Below are 17,666 nucleotides of genomic sequence, written 5' to 3'. Positions count from 1 at the left end.
TTCCAGTAGCCACTCCCCTCTTACTTTATTTTTTTTTATAATACGACAATGAGAACACCCCCGCTTCAAATGGGGCAACAAACCACAGAAGAGGGCCAACAGCAAACAACGTTCACCCGTACTGGGCGTCTCTTCAGGCCCCTGGTTCGCCACAGGAAAAAGACAAGCTGTATAGATCCAGTATAAGCCTTACTTGAAGAGCAGAGGAACGGCAGAAAAAACAACGGTGAGCAGCGAAGAGTCCTCCTCGTCCTCTCTCACTCGCTCACTGCAACCAACCAGCCAGCCATCCGTCAACTCGAAAAACACCGAATCAGGATCGGTGTCAGGATGCAACGAGTAGTGCTGGAAAACCGGTCAATGCCAGAGATTCCGGAAACTTTCCCTTCGCCTGGTCAAAGCGTGTTCTACGTGTATCCTTGTTTTCCTTTTTCCTTGTAGTTCCTTTTAGTTTAATTCAATTAGTCCAACTAGAGTTCAATTAGAGCTACCCTATCTCCTGTTTCCGTTGAGACTGATACTAGTCAGCTTCTTCATAGGTACTGCCAACTGCGCAGACAAAGAGAGCAAGGGGCAGATAATGAGGGGAGGGCAACAAGCAGTCTCCGCTTGCACCACTAGCCCACAAGCCCCCTTTCACTCTCCTTGTGCAGTGCTCCTGCACTTTTCTCCTTGAAAAGGAGAAAAGCTACAGCACTGCAACAAGCCGACCCCTCACCCACTTGCCACAGATGTCCTTTCACCTGCTTCCCTCCAGCTGGCCGACTAAACCGGCTGCGTGTGCCAGCTGCAACCTGTCTCCGCTCCGCTCATGGGCCGCTGGAATGTGAAGTTGGAAGGTGGAGCCGCAAAAAAGTTGTCCAAAGCGAGGAGAGGAAAGCGGGTGCGGCGGGGGCACCTCGTGGGGCCTCTGCAAGCCGTACCTAGTCCTAGTGTTAGGACCTTCGTGTCGCTCTGGGATGCTTAAACCGTCATCTACACCCTGGCTCTGCCACAATTTCAACACCGAACACCACGGACCGAGTTCCGAGCACCGAGGTCCAACAAACAGCTCTCCACAGCTTTCCGTAACAGGAAGTGCTATTGTGATACTCAATTAAACATTCACAATCATTACGGTTACGCCATAAAGCATGCATCAGGAATAAACCTTGAGTTTGTGTATTCTTTCATGGGTTTGATATCAAAGTTGCAATGCTAAAAGCAGCCCTAGATGGCATCACATTAAAAAAGCATTGCATGCAACCATATAGTCAGCCCCAGGGGAGCACAACAACATTAACATTACATTTGTGCATTTTCATGCCTTCCAGGACTAATTAAATCTTACCATACACATAGCCTCTAAAGGCCTAAACACTCCCGGCTTTAGAGCAAAAGCTACAGCCGTGGGAAAGTTTGAAAAGAAATTGAAATCCAAGGGATGTGATAATTTTGGAGTCCCCCCAAACTTAGGGTGAGGACTCCAAAAGTACATTTAAAGGAAATGCTGTGTTATGCTGACTTGAAATGTGGTAGTCCCCTCGTCCTGGGACCACCACAAGCAGAAATATGGGCCACAAATGTTCAAACAGCAAGGCTCCGCAAGGAATTACAGGGCAAATTCCTGAGAAAGCAGTGAATATGGTAGGAACGGCTCACTCTCCCGCTACGATGGGGAGAGCCGCATGAGTTTTGTTCCTTTTTTTTTTTTTGCAGCCTCGTGCCATGCTTTGTTTAGTGTCCGGGTATATGAGAAAAGTTAGCAGATGAGATAGCATCTAACATTTGATCTCGGTCTTCAGTTGTCATGCGCTTTGTGAGGTGCACAAGCACTGCGGGCTCAGGTAACGGTGAAAGGGGTGAGAGAGCCAGGAGCAGAACACAGGAAGTAGAAATTGTATAGGAGAGCAGTCCGCAGATGAAACAGCGTTTGACACTAGATCTCGGTGTTTGAATGCACAACAAATGTGACAAGATAACAAGATTTACAGCCCTGTATACCTCGGAGCCAGGCAAACCACGAGCGCCTCTCTCAAATGCTCCAAATTAAGGGAAAAAGTTGTTTCAATAGGGTTGCTAAAATGGCAGCTAAGGAAGGATAATAGTAATAGGTCCATGCTCTCGGGGAGGGCTTATCACAGGAAGAGGCATGATGCATGCATGCCATGGACAAATGGGGAGAAAAAAATATCAGAGCAACAATGGACCCAGCAAGTAGGAAGCTAATGGGCGGGCTGAAGCCCACAAAGTAGACGCAACATGTCTCTACGAGACAGCGCAAGTGCTGACTAGCAGAGACCTGAAAATGTGAATGGCACAACAGACCAATGGACTAATAGGTCTGACCAAAACACCTACAAGAAAGCATATTATACATATGGTTTTAACCCCATTGCTGCGGGGTTAATTCCCCCACGGTGCGGTGGGGAGGGGGGCCCGCGCGGCGCCGCGGTGCTGATGACTAGCTCGGCTCATCATGCAGCACGGTGGCCGTGTGCTGATGACGAGCTGAGCCTGTCATGGCCACGCCCGCTCAATGGAACGCCCAGCACAGCGGGGTAATTATCCCCGCGTGGGCGTTCCGCGGAGGCCATGAGGAGCTGAGCTCGTCACCAGCACACGGCCACCGCGCTGCACGACGAGCTGAGCTCCTCATCAGCATGCAAGGAGTTAATAAAGTCAAACAGTCTTAGCTAGCATCAGACCTAAAAAGCTGTTCCAGTTCCTCCAGGGGCAGGAGAGGCTGCAGCTTTAGGCTTTAGCACACAGATCATACAATATTGACTTAGCAAAAAAACACCCAAAGGGGAGTATTGAATGATGGAATTATGATTATTATTCACAAAACGTCTCATCAGTGAAAATAAAACAACTTTACGCACAAATATAAAAACTACAGTTATGGATTTTATGCTTAAATGTTTACCCACATGAACTGCCAGTCATTACCATTCCTTAAAGTACATGAAATGTACAATATTTAGAGGCAATACTTTTCATATATAGCATCAAAGATTTGGATTGTATAAATGAACTCACCATTAATGGTGAATTTACTATCCGTGTACAGGACAAGTTTGCTGATGTTTTGGCTCTTTGCCTGTTCTATTGCTCTGCAAGCAGCCTATAAAGAATAAATAATGGAAAGCAGTAAGACAAATTACATAAATTCTGGGTGAGGTGCCTTTTATTCATTATAAAAATAAAGTGTTATACACAAAGTAACAATATCACAAAATGGGAAAATGGTTACACAACAAATAAATGACAAGGTCAAGGTAAGTGTGCTGTTGCAAAATAACAAGTTACTTACTTTCAGTAATGATATTTTTGGTGGATACCATAGCTAGCTGTAGATTCCTTACCTTGTAAATAATCCACAGGCGCCATATAGGATCCAAAAAGTTTCAGAGCAGTTCTCCTGCATGCCACTCGTCGAATTGTGTGGCTCTGTGCGATATTGTTCCACTTTGGAAGTCACAGAGGAGCTGGCTATAAGCGGCCTCCATGTGCACGGACATCCATTGCTTTCTAGGCTGCCGGAGCCCTGAGGCACAGAGCCCATCAGCAAATTGGTATGGCCACTGTGCAGATCTCTAGATTGGGTCTTTTTTTGGTGTTAAAGTAAACAATGCACAGAACAGGGAGGAGAGTGTGTCAGAGAGTAATCTGCAGTTAGAGAATCAACCAGAACGTTTGCTACGGAAGGTAAGTAACTTCTTTTCTTGATGGATACTTCTAACCACAGATTCCCCATCTTGTGAGCAGATGCAAAAGCAGTACCTCCCAAGGTCCTGCATGAGCCATCTGGCATGGGGCACTATCATGGTGTAGGAAGCCAGGAATCCCAGCAGATTCAGTGACATCCACACAGAGATCCAGTAGACCGGCTGAAACATCCGAATTATAGCCTGATTTTCCTGCCTCTCCGTTTGAGGGGAAAGGCAGGAAACCATACCAGAGTCCAGAATGGCTCAGTTGAAAGACTTGGATGAAAAGTAGCATCTGCAAATTCAGGTGTGGCTTCACCTTGTTATAGTGAACTCTTAACAATATTAGGTTAGCCATTATCTGGAGCTTGTTAACAACATTCTGTGGCTAGTCAGACTACAACAGCCAGTAATCAAGGTAGGGAAAGACCGGTAACCTCAACCACTGTAGATGTGGTGCGACAATCGCCATCACTTCAGTGAAAACCCAAAGGGTACTGGTGATGGCAAAGGGGAGCACAGGAAACTGAAAATTATCCTGGCTCACTGTGAATTGCAGGTAGCTGGTATGGGCATGTAGGATTTGTGATTCACTAAGCATCAGCGGCTGAGCTGTTCCACCCTGGCATTCAACGATCCAGCTAGCCGGTTCACCAACAGAAAAAAATCCCTGGTGGTTCAGCTGATTCCAGAAGCATAACAACTCACATGACCTGACTCACAGGGCCCAAGGACCCACTCCATCCTCTCTGTTGAAATACCACACGGAGGTAGTGATGTCCATGAGCACCTGCGCCAGCCTACCTTTGATAGAGGGCAGAAAGGTCTTCAACACCCTGCAAATTACCCTCAACTCCAACAACCTGATTTGGAATCGGCCCTCAGTTGGAGACCAGAGACATCTGATCTCCACCGCTCTCAAATGGCCTCTGCAACCCAGACGTCATGCATCAATCTGCACTGCCAAATCTGGATGGTGTAGGGAGAACTGTATGCCACTGACCCACTCATGGTCCAGCAGCCATCATTGCAGCTCTTTTGTAGTCTTCTCCGACATCTGAATATAATCAAACAGCTTATCATAGTGCTGTACCCACTGGGATTTAAGATCCTACAGCAGAGCCCACACGTGACAGCCGGTATGCTTGGCCAGGAAGATGCAGGGGGACCAACAATCCGAGCAGACTCAGAGACATCTGCACTGATATCCAGGTCAGTAGCTGACTCTATTAGGATCAAGTCTGAATTTCCTGGACTCTCTGCCATAGACCGAATAGGTACAATGAACAAGAATGTCTGCAAAGGAGTCAGGTGTGACTTGGCACATTGATGGTGAACCTAAACAATGTTAGGAGGTTTATCGTCGTCTGGAGGTGGTTGGCAACTTCCTGGGATGAGGTAGCCTTCAGCAGCAAGTTGTCGAGGTAGGATAACCCTGACCTCCAAAGGTTTGCTGCGACCACAACCATCACTTTTGTGAACATCAAGGGGCTCTAGTGAGGACAAAAGGAAGCACTTCAAACTGAAAATGCTCCAGGCCAACTGTGAACTGCAGGTCCAATGTCATCATCCAGTTTCTGGGGCAGACAGGACCTGGGCTAGCTTGACAATCTTGAATTTGTCATTCCACAGAAAGGCGTTGAGAGAGCAAGAACCTAAATAGGAAGAAAGTCCTCATCCTTCTTTGACACAAGGAAGTAGCAAGAGTAAAACCCAGTTCCGACTTAAGAGTCTTGAACCCTCTCTATGTCTCATTTGCCCAAAAGGGTCTGCAATTCTTGGTGTAAGATGGAAGGTTGGTCCTCTCTCAGCCGCTGGAGGAAAAAGGATCCAGACTCTGACAGCTTGACTGTGCTAGCAAGGACACACTAATTGGGGTTTGCAGTTGTAGTTGCTAGAGGGGTGGAGAACTGAGCAGCATGCTGTCCCTGCTACCCTTGTTTATTTTTTTCAAACCAGATTTTATTGACTACGATTTGTATATCACACTTTACATATTCAGTATTTTACATGTAGTACTGCCTTTAAATAAAATAGTTTGTGTACAAAATAATAGAAACTCTTCCCTTCCCTCTACCCCCCTTGAGTTGCACTCGCTTCTGGATAATTGTCTAGGCGGTCAGTGTTCGCGTGGCATGGGCCTCTTCATGTCCTCTGTCACTGTGGTTACACATATAGCAGAGTTAATGTCCTCTTGCAGGCTGTCCTCTATTCTGTCTAGCCTTGTCCCCCCTCTCCCCAGTCAGGAGTTATGGGCTGCAATGGTTCTGCCCTCTCCTCTTCATGCCCATTGGCTGCCAGTTCTCCTATTAGTCGTTCCCATGCTCTTACCCTGTCTATTTTGCTGATGCCTTGTCTCACTTCTCCAAGCAGTAATCTCTCTTCCGCCTCCGCCCATTTTTGAAGTTCCTTTTTCCATGCTCCTACTCCCGGTCCGCCTGGTGCTTTCCAATTCCTAGTGATCTCCCGTTTAACCAGGACATAGGCCAGGTCCTGGAATTTCCCGGGCATTTTTGTTTTGGCTGTATGCGGAAACCATCCTCGCAAATAGTGTCCTGGAATTTGTGGTATCTCTCTATCAATGATATCTCCTATTACGTGCTGAATCTCCTCCCAGTACGTGCGCAGAGTAGGGCAAATTCAAACCATTTGTATATATGTGGTTCCTTTTTCCCACATCTAGGGCAAGTTGCTGTTTTTACTCCAAAATATCTTCTAATTCGCATCAGGATAAGGTATGCCCTATGGAGAACATAATAGTTTATTCCTTTGAACCACGTGTTCCTGGAAACATTTGGAGTCCTCCCCACTATAATCTCCCAGTCCGTTTCAGGGACCGGCCTTCCCTAGTCCTCCTTCCACTGCAACCGTAGCCGCTCTAAGCGTTTCTGTACATCCTGACGATTTGCCCTATAGAGGCAGGAAACCGTTTTGATCTTCCCTGCCAAGAGTGCGACATATCGACAGCCATCAAGCACTTGGGGTACTGTACTGCCCGTACCCCAGTGCTTCCGCACTGCCAGTGTGAGAGCGCTGTGCATTAGGAAGTTACCTCCTGGCAGGTCATATTCTGTGTTGTTCGCAGTGGAGCAGTTCAGAGTCACAATAGAGATCTCCCATTACCCTCATTCCCGCCTCCTCCCACGCCTCTAGTCTCGTCCAGCGTCCCCTGTAGGAGATGTCGGAGCAGGGTTATGGGTAGATCAGGAGAGTAGAGTACTCGGCTACAAGCACGTCTCAAATACCTTACCCAGCATCGCATCACCACCTTGATTTCAGTTGGGTACCCGCAGAGCTCCTCTGCGCCATCAATGTTTTCGCAAGTATCGGGCGGTTGGCGCAAATGGGTGCTGCACTCTGTCCGGATTCCTCCCAGCACCTAGCCACTGGATCATCCAGTTAAGTTGAGCTGCTATGTAATATGCTTCAAAATCCGGAACAGCAAACTGACCCTCTGTTGTGGCTCGCAGCATTGTGGCCCGCTCCCCATATGAAGGATATATTCATCGGATCCAGGTCTCTGAATATCGCTCGGGGAATACACACCAGAAGCGTTCCAAGAAGTACAGTATCCGTAGAAGCACCACCATCTTCAGTATGGCTACTCGCCCCTCGACAGAAACTTCAAGAAGTCCATAGAGGATCGAATAGAGCGTATTGTTCCACCCACATTGCCTCAGCGGGACCATGATACACTTTTACCCTTAGGTATGTCAAACAGCTGGGATCCCAATGAAGTCCACCCAGATCGGCTGGTGGGGGTCTGTTAGGTTTCACAGGGAACAACTTCGATTTCAGCCTGTTGACCTTGAGGCAGGGTATCCTACCAAATTGTTCCAGCATGGACTGTGTCTTTTCGAGATCCGTTGTCGTATCTCGGAGGAACAGCGGTAGGTCATCTGCATACAGGGCTATGTGGTAGCGTGTCTCTCTAATCATCAAACCTCTGTAGTACTGCCATTTTCTTACCCGGCAACCCAGTGGTCTATAGCAAGGGCAAACAGCAGAGGGGATAGTGGGTGCCCCAGGATGGTGCTCCGCTCCACTGCCTGTCGCAGGGAAATAGTCTTCCCCATACGCACCCTACTCGTTAGGTTTGTGTAGAGCAGATTTACTAATGCCAATAAAAACCCTCCTAGGAACATTGCGGCCATTACTTCATAGAGAAGTGCCATTCAAGGTTATTGAAGGCCTTCTCAATGTATACAGTGAACAACGCTGCTTCTGGCCTACTGTAGTCCTTTGCATCCATAACAATTAGGAGTCGCCGTATGTTTATGGCGGTGTTCTGCCCCGGTATAAATCTGGCCTGATCCGGGTAAACCAATGTCGGCATGTGTGGTAAAAGTTAGGTTGCCAACATCTTGTAATCCATGTTCAACATGGATAATAGCCTGTAGGCCGTGTGATAATGGGCAGGTTTTCCGGTCTTCAGCACCAGAACTATAAGGGCTTTCTGGTACTTTCCGGCAACATCCCTGTTTCTCAGGCTACCGCATATAGCAAGATTTATCTCGGGGCTAGTTCTCCAAGTATGTGGCATAGAACTCCGCCAGCAATCCGTCAGTGCGCAACATCTTATTATATGCCATATGTTTGATGGCTGCCCGCACCTCCAGCAGTGTAACGTCCAACCCTAACTCTTCAGTCTCTTCTGGATCTAGGCGCCATAACCTTAGCCCCTCCAAATATTCTCGGGCCGTCATTCTGTGCCGAGCTCTTATATAGCCCAGCAGAGTACTTAGCAAAGATATCATTCCTCTTTCCCTATGTATATTGTCTGATGCACTCTTCGTCATCCAACTCCACCATTGGGGAACCCTTGCCTTTGCGATTTGCCAACCGTGCCAGAATGGCCAGTGATTTGTCCCTCTCTGCATGCATTCGCTCTAGATAATGTTAATAATCAAAGCACCCGAGCCTCTCTGCCTGTTTCGCTACCTCCTCTTTAATCTCATGAACTGTCTGCTGGAGTTCTTGGTGTCCTGGGCATCAGCGCTCTAACCCTCAGAGTCTTTTCTGCCTCATCAACCTCCCTGATGTTTGTACCCCTGACCCCTGTGGTTTCTGCTATACATTGGCCTCGCAGTATCACCTAAAAGGTGTCCCACTCTGTCTGTAGGGAAGAAGCCATCCCGCCATTATCTGTGAGGTATTGTGCTTTTCTGCCTCGAAACACCTGATCTTAAAGGACGTCTGGGTGGAGTCTCCAGGTAGGTAACGCTGGTCTAGAGCACGCCCACTTAAGACTTAATATCGGTGGGTTATGATCTGAAATTGTCAGCGATAAATATTCTGCAGTGTGTACTAGACTTTGTATGTCTGCATTGCAAAGGAAAGCATCTAATCTCGCGTGGAGCTCATGTACCGCCGAAAAGTAAGAATAATTCCTGTCCCTAGTATGAAGGATTCTGAACAGTCCCCATCAATGTCCCCAGTTGCTGAATGCCTGCTATGCACGTGCTGTCAGGGAATCTCATAGTGGGGGGTGAGACCGGTCTAGATGCACAATTAAACTGTTAAAGTCTCCCCCCATTCTGTCCCTGCTATCCTTGTGGTATCTGGGAACCATGACCTCGGCCAACAGAGAACTGAAGAGCCGGATGTGCTGGAGAAGGGGTTTGGCATAGACGGACAGGAAACTTCTAACATAACCAGGAAGAGTTTGAAATTGCTGGTGGAAGCAGAAAGTTCCAAGGAACGTGACGTGGCCCTACTCTCTTCAAAACGCTACAGAGCTGAGTCTGCTTTACCCAAAAAAAGGTAAAACGTTTAAGGCATGTCCATTAAAGATGCCTGGATGCTTCGTAGTAGCCTGTGGACCTCATCCAGGTGTGACGTCGGAGAGCCACTCTGGTGCCCACGGCACATCCTATGTAATCAGTGATGTCCAGTCCTGAGCCCGCTCATATTTTGGGACATTGTGGTTGTCCTGGATAGCACGCATGAAAGAAAGTCACAGCTGGTAAAATTTGAACCATTGTATCACAAAGGCATGGGAATAGTGGAAAAGGAGCCAATGGCATTGACCAATCTGAGATCAAGGCTCCTGGAGAAGAAAATTATTTTACCAAATATCTTTATTCCTTAGGACTCGCGGTCAGGAGTAGTAGAAAAAGCATTACAGTTGACCCTACTAGTGGAATTTTGTATCACCGGTTTCTCCACAATAGGATGTGGAGCACCAAATTCCCTATCACCAGACAATGGGCACAGGCAACAAGCAACCTGTCTATTGAGGTGTGGCCCAGAACAAGACTTGGCCCAGGAGCCCAGAAGAATGTCAGTAAGCGCCTCCTTAAATGGCAACAGAGGCTCAGTGGGAGCCCACCCAGGCTGCACAAATAATGTTCCAACACATTCAAACATAGCAGCCAAGCTATGCTCTGGCCAGCCCTGGCATACTTTTTCTTATTCGGCACAGCACGTGCTATACTGGCTTCCTGTTGCTAAAATGATTACTTTTAAGCCTTTATAAATTTTTCATTGAGCATACACAGTTCTGGTCCATTATAATTAAGGAAGAAATGTAATATCTATATCCAGAGAAGGACACTCTGATAACTGGATGTCTCTTTTCTATTAGTTCCCAAATTCCCGCAAGCCTGTTCATGTGGGAGTGCTTTTTCAGTGGCGGTGGACAAAAATTATGGAATACCTTCCCTATTACACTGCGTAAATATTACTGCATTTATATTTCAGAAAGGATCTAAAAACTTGGCTGTACAGAATATAATTACATTTTAGAGTTGGGCAGAAGAGTCATGGGTTACCTGCTGGCTATGGTCCCCCAACTGTGTAGGTTGTCTTTACAAGTTCCAGGTATTTCATTTTAATATTTTTTATTTTTGCTGCCAGATTCTCACGGACTGTCTATTTTGGTCCTTTTGGCTGTGGATCGAGCAGATCCTAGTTTCTCAGTTAGGTATTTTCGCTATTATAAACTCGTATAAGCAGACCCATAGGAGACACTATGTCAGTATTGTGTGTCCTGTAGAGCCTAACAGCTCTTAATACCAATAGTATTGCTCATATTATTGAACTTAACTGCCCGCCTAATCATAGTTATTATTTTCAGGGTCTGCGCTAAAAATAAATTACATAGCCTGTGCCCTACCAAGTGGTGGTAAGGGCTAGGCATCAAAGTCAACAATGGATTTGGGAACTCAGGTCCGTTGGGACCAGACTCAGAATCTGTTCCGATGGAGAGAGAGACCAGGAATCACAATGAGCTCCTGACACACTCTTGTGTACAAGAATAAGAGGAAGGGGTTGTTTCCCGCTTAGATTTCTTATGTTTTTTTCATAGACTCATCCAAAGACTCCGACCGTGATGAAGACCTGAAGCTGGAACAACACCTTGGTTTTCACTTCGACCGGTCACCTCGTGGAGTCGTCTTCTGCTTGTCATATGGATACTTCGTTACATATATTGCGTTAAGTTAGCATGAGTGCATTACATGTTTAAACACCCTTTTTTCCTTCGGCTTCAGTTTTGCGCACGACACATACTTGTTGTTGTCGCTTTCACCCTAGAAGCGGTGAGGTGGTTTATTTGAGAATAATATGTTATTTCTATGCTATCAGCTTTGCTTGGTACAACTGTCTGCACACTGAGAGCTGCACACTCTAAGATTAACCTAACACAAGGTTGCTGGGAGGCCTGATCCTCGCACCACATTAGACATAACACAAATAATGTTGATGCCAACATTTTGGGCTCTACGCGGGTTTAAGATAGAGTTACACGGAATGAACGTAGACACTTGGTGCTGCGCATGAAGAGAGCGGGTAGCTGTTGATGTGATCTGCTCCTACTGACATTGAGAGGTATGGGGCCGCCCTGCTAAAGCCCAAATGAGACCTTCTTAGATATAAAATAATATGCTAGATAGGGTGCGCGAAATATAGGTGATATAGATTTCTATAGATTTTGCATTATAACATGCTAGCACCTTTTGCTTACTATGGATTAGTGACTATGCTGCTGACTGATTTTTATAATCTGCATTTTGGTATTATACAAGATACTGCGTTTGAGAACTTTGCATTGAATAATAAATATTTCAAACTTGCACTTGTGTTCTTTGACTCTCAGTTTTGGTTTGAAATGATTATATAACGAAAGAGTGTTCATGTGTTCCACGATTCCGGAGGTATTCTAAAGTTCATGTTCTGGTTTGTCTAAGACATGGATCATTCCATAATGAGCCATGAGACACTGTAGCTAGCTAGGTAAGGGGATTTCTGATACTGAGATGAGTTTTGGATCATCCTAACTCACTGAGGTTCTAGATCTCTATGCACAGTTCTGTGAGAGAACGGAAACCCTGCTACATGGCGCCCGTACGTTGTTGGCCTTAAACATGACACTCGAGTAGTATATCATTCATACCTTGACACCTTCATTCCCGTTTCCGGTAAACGGTGGTGTCGGAAAAACCTACCTATTTTTTATATAGGTCTTTTCAAGCTTGAATTCTTCTAAAAACGGTTTCTTTGAATTACTACCCAGTTGTGCTACAAACTGCTCTTTGTCTCTTTTCACTTCCTGTGCTAACATGGCCGTGGACATAGCGCAGCATAGCCGCGTCGCGGTTCGCGACCACTTGCGGGCATATAATGTACCTGCGGAAGGCTTGGCTGTGGTTCTAGTGGTGAGTGCGGAACATGCGTACCCGTACGAATTGTTTTATTCCTGGGTGACATTTCCGGCAGTGGACGCTAATTCGGGTGTCTTCCATTCATACACTGCCTCGGATGTACCGGCGGCTTATGCTCCGTACAGGGCACTGGAAGTACCTATCGACGCTTGGCAGCACGGAGTTTGGTTTGGTGGCGCCCTACCCCATTCTTTAACGGCTCCGAGGTTAGGTCCTTTGTCCATTCCGGGCACAAATTGGCCCGCTTTGGGTGGATTTACTCCTCATCCTAATCGCGCCACTTGTAATGTGTTGTAAGTCAACCTTATAGACCAGCTATCCTAGTAGCGTGGATACGAGCAGTCTAAGGCTAAAGACTCGAGAGGGCGTGTTAAGCCAGCTGTTTACCACACATATACCCCTTGAATACCAAGTGAAAGGACACCACACAAGTGTTATGAAAATAACAGTTATTTATTTAAAGATCACAACAGCCCTGTACTCTTTATGAGGACAGGGTACTAAGCACAAACCAAAACTCTTACAAAAATACTTAAGTTAGCACAGTATATACAAATGCCCGAGGGGCACGGAAAACCATATACTCTGAAAGTGGAATGCGAAATTCCTAGCAGGTAAGTACAGTACTAATAGCTTTTGGAATCGCTAGGACTTGACTAGGGAATCGTTAGATTACTTCTAGGAGGCCTAGGGGACTCGGGTGCAGTGTGTGCACTCTCACGCGAGATGCGGACAAAAGTCTATGGTAGCTAGGAATTAGAAAGTTAGTGTTCTCGGGTGAACCCGACCTGGTAGGGAGAAAACGAAAGTAGATTCTGACCCTTGGATAGTGAGGCTATGCTGGGGCACCGAAATGCCGAAGTTACCTAGCCCAGGGGCTGCAGCTGCATAGGTCTGAAGAGACGTCGGGAATCCTCGTAGACGGACCAGGAGCCGGAAGAAAAGATGCTGGCCGGTGACCAGTGAAGAAAGTTCAGTCGGATCCAAGCCTGGATCTTGAAGATAGATGACACCTGAAAGCAGAGGGGACCAAGTTCGAGACTACTAGCCAGTAGTCAGTGGGCACCAGGAGGGCACCGGATGGTAGCCACCTCGACAAGGTGAGTGGGTGACGCTTGACTCGAAGATCTCACGGACCAGGAGGCGTTGTCGGCGACCAGGATGGAGGATCGAGCTGTCCCACGAAGATAGAAGCTGTCGGCGTCGCTGGACCCAGGATTGGGCAACAAAGCCTTGGCAAATTCAAGCCCACGCGGTGGACCTAAAATGGCGTCTGGAGTGGACCAGGAGGGTCCGGGGTGCCTCTCTTGAAGAAGGAAGCAAGGGCCAGCCTGGAGCAACCAGACCAGCAGTCGTGAAGTCGTTGGGCGTCGTTCAGAAGGCCACAAGCCAGCCGGCTAGTAGCCAAACAACGCGGTGCACAGCAAACAGCAGAAGGGCCCCACGCCGATCGTGGAGATGCAGGGAGGCTGATCTTGGGTGCTGGAGCTGCGCAGGGTTGGGGCTTCTCGGACCCCAAAGCACTCACCAGTGGAGGACACAGTGGGCTTGCAGTAAAGATGTCGTGCAGTCTTGGCGATCGTCGGTCCCTCGAGGTCTCGTCGCACTCACGGTTCTCAGCTGGGCTGTAGAGGTGAGTAGAGGTCAGAGGTGCCAGGGAAGCCGGGTCTCGTCGAGCTGGGTCGTCGGATTCGTGATGAAGGACTTGCAGCAGACCGCAGTGTTCTTTAGGATGGTGCCCGCTTGATGCAGGGTGACTACTCCTTAGCCACAAGGGAGAATCTTGAAGAAGAAATCGTGAAGTCCTTTCGAAGAAAGTGGTATCTTGATTCCAAAGATGATCTAATTTGAACAGGGGGCCCGCTCCTATCTTTATACTAAAAAAAGGGGCTGACCCGGTGACTAGGTCCTGCCTATGGGTGGGACTAGGTGGGGGGTGGTTACACCCCTCAGCCATGCCGGACTTCCCCAGGCCAGGGGCTGGTGTGCCCCTGGAACTGGTTCAGACCGGCCTATGCGTAGTGAGCACCGGGGTGCCACTCAGCAGTCACCTTCCTGTAAAGCCCTGCCTACCCAGGATACACAAAACCATGTCTGGGACGGTGCTAGCACCGCCCCTGACAGGAAACCCTTTGTCCAGGCTCCCCTCACTGGAAGGACTCCCAGCTGCAGGGGGTCAGACTCGTGTCTGTGGTGGCAGCATCCATTTTGTGGAGCTGAGGCTTCAGTTAACTTTAACCGGGGTTCACAGTTACGTACATGTCGTGTCCCTCTAGAAGGGTGGAATGCTAACCCCGTCGCCAGAATTGGCGAGGGGTTAGTATTCCAATTCGTATGACACCTTACTCGACATGTTTTGATAAAGCAATACCAAAGTTAGCATTTAACCGCGAGGATTATAATGCACTTAAGAGTATATGGTATGCGATATCATGGAACAGCTATTAGGACTTGGTTCCGCAAGCTGCAGACAGGCTCAGCTCATGCCAGAGCACCATCTCACACGATTCCAAGCACTCTGCCTTCAGGATTGTCAAGGCCTGCCATAGGAGTGACTGATAGGAATCTGTGTGTCCATTTTAGGGTTAGGTATAGGTATACTACACCTACAGCAAAGGGTGATTACACGACTTTGCCCCAGCTGTCATGCAGCCAGTTGTGTCAAATTTAGGAGGCCAGCCAGGGGTGGCATAATACATGCTGCAGCCCCTGGCAGCCCTGGGTACACCTATGCCCTGAGTTACAGGGTCTGATAAGGTGGCCCAGTACCAATTGGTAGTTGCACCTAGGGTACAGGAGGTAATTTAGAGAGAGAACAGCCAGGCTGTGGGTCTGATTGGCAGGCCCACAGCCAGAGAAAGTCGTAAACCAGTGAAACAAAAGCAAAAAATCTGGGTGATCATAGGATTGCAGACCCTACTCTCCTACAGGTGACCTGCGGCGTCTTCATGATGTCGCGGTTGGAGTGATTAGAGCGCTTGTTCATTACATTGGTCGTAATATTCATGGCGCAGCCCCCGCAGGTGCGCAGCTTCGGGCAGAACAGGCTGGTTTGAAAATCAGTCCTGTCTTGGTGAATTCCGTTATGGGCAGAAAGCCAGAGAATAAGGATGATTTTCCTTACTGGCTTGCCGAGAAATTCGACCAGCTGGAGGCTGTGTTTCCTAATACGACTCCGGGTGAAAAACACCGGATTCTTACGCTTAGTTTACCGAAAGATTTAGCCCCTGAACTTGCTGACTGTGAAACATGGGGTAAGACTTTTGCAGCGGTTTACTCGAGGTGCTATGGCACCCCGTCTGTGTCAAACCTTTCTGCGGTCCTTAAACGTGTTCAGGATGATCACGGACCAGAGTCGGCGGTTGAATTGGGTATGCGCCTGAGCGGCTCGTTTGAGACGGTTTGCGGTCTTATCCTTGCAAATGTCAAGGGGGATGCAGTGAACTTTCAGGTGGCCAATGCTCTGGCGTTAATTCCCGATGCCGAGAAACCCCGTCAGCTGGCAAGAATTATTGTGGCGGCTTATAAAATGGTTGGCCGCACTTCTAAGGGTTTAAAAGCTTTTTCTGAAAAAGAGAAGAAGCAGCCCCAGGGACAGTCTTCGGAAACGGGTGGACAACCCAAGTCCAAAAAACAAAATTGGCCTAAAAAGCAGAATCAGGGTAAGCAACAACAACAGCAGACACAGGTTTCTAGTCCTACGCCTTCGCAGCCTGCGCAGTCAGATCGAGTTTATGATTTGCGCGATCGCGCGACGATTAAATCGCCTGAGAGATTTCAGGCTTCTGACCAACGCTCTCCTCGTTCCTTTCAGGACTCATCGGCTCCGTCAACCGGTGGTGGAGGGGGCGGCAGGGGCAGGGGTGGCCAGCAAGGACGTGGCCAGCCCCGCACGCGAAGTGAAGGGGATCAGCGGGACGACTCTACGCCAAAGAGACCGCAGTTTGCCAAGAAGAAAGTCGCAGCCTTAACGGCGCATCGATATGCCCCAGATAGTGAGAACGCGGCTTCGGAATCTGACGTGGGCTCTGACCTTGCTGGACAGCGCGGCGGAGATTACCATAGTGAGAGAGGCCCTCCGTCCACTGTTGAAGGTGACAGCGACTGAGACTTTTATTGTGATTTAAACAGCTGATACACATGTTGCTCCCCCTGAAAGACTTTTTGAAATTGTCCTGTTAATTGAAGGTGACATGCAGCGAACTGTAAAAGGGGTATTTTGGGAAAATCTTTCGGATACGTATGACATTTTGCTTTCGGAGGCTGACTGGCCCCCACCTTTTGTTCTCGCAGCTCCGCGAGGGGAGGAGGTGATCCTCCCCAGTTTCGCGCACACTGTATCGAGAGTGGAAACGCTGCATTTTGCAGAAGAGTGGGCTCTGGCGCTTGCGCCGGCTGTGTACCGAAATCAGTGTGGCTGGGATAAATTGTCCCCTAGCCATGAGATTCCTTTACGGTCACAGCCGCAGCCACAACCCCAGTATCCCATACGGCGTGAAGCTAAAGCTTCGGTCGCGGCTATCCTTGAACAATTGGAATATCAAGGTGTAATTGAAACGTGTGTGTCACCAATGAATAATCCCCTTTTTACTGTTAACAAGCCGGACGGCTCATATCGTCTGGTTTTGGATTACCGGCATTTGAACTCGCATTGCCGTAACTGTGCAGTACAGAATACTCACGGCTCTGCCCTAGTAAATAGTCTTGAGCGTAAACGGTTCAAAACCACGCTTGACATTTCCAATGGTTTTTATGCACATAGATTAGATGGTCTAAGTTCCCAATGGACCAGTTTTACGTGCAGCGGCGTACAAAAAATGTTTAAACGACTCCCAATGGGATATAAAAATAGTCCTGGAGTGTTTTCCGCCCGCATAGTCTCTCTTTTGGAGAGTTTCGATCCAGTTGCATGTTCGTATGTGGATGACATTTATCTCACAGACGACGAACTTTGGGTGCATCTGTGTCGAGTAAACAGCATAATTTGTAACTTTGCAGACATGGGTTACAAGTTTAACTTTGCAAAATCACACATTGCGGAGTACACAGTGTTGTTTCTGGGTTATGAACTTAACCACGAAGGAAAGGGGTTGGCTCCTCAATTCCTGGAGAAATGCGCGCAGTTGCGCTCTCCGACAACGCTGAAAAAATTACAGTCTTTACTGGGTTTTTTAAATTTCGGGAGGACATACATTCCGGAATATGCCCAGCGTATCAAGCCTTTATATGCCTTGGTACAACCATCTTTTTCCAAATCATGCTGGCTGCCTGAGCATTCAGCCATTCTGCAGTCCTTGCAGGCTGATATGCT

At 47.9% G+C, this 17,666-nt stretch overlaps 1 protein-coding gene across 4 annotated transcripts in view; it reads right to left on the bottom strand.

The window, feature by feature from the left end:
• The window catches only part of LOC147707339 (ribonuclease H1-like), a 687,926-nt gene that overhangs the window by 299,725 nt on the left and 370,535 nt on the right, over positions 1–17,666 (bottom strand). For all 4 annotated transcript variants that reach the window (XM_086926384.1, XM_086926382.1, XM_086926385.1 and 1 more), the window contains one exon: positions 3,022–3,106. In XM_086926384.1, the coding sequence (XP_086782510.1) occupies positions 3,022–3,106 (85 nt within the window). The remainder of the gene's footprint in view (positions 1–3,021; positions 3,107–17,666) is intronic.

The sequence above is a fragment of the Lissotriton vulgaris genome, chromosome 6, assembly GCF_964263255.1.
Source record: "Lissotriton vulgaris chromosome 6, aLisVul1.2, whole genome shotgun sequence".
NCBI lineage: Eukaryota > Metazoa > Chordata > Amphibia > Caudata > Salamandridae > Lissotriton > Lissotriton vulgaris.
The sequence above is the reverse complement of the archived record's forward strand: the minus strand, read 5'-3'. Positions and strand labels throughout refer to the sequence as shown.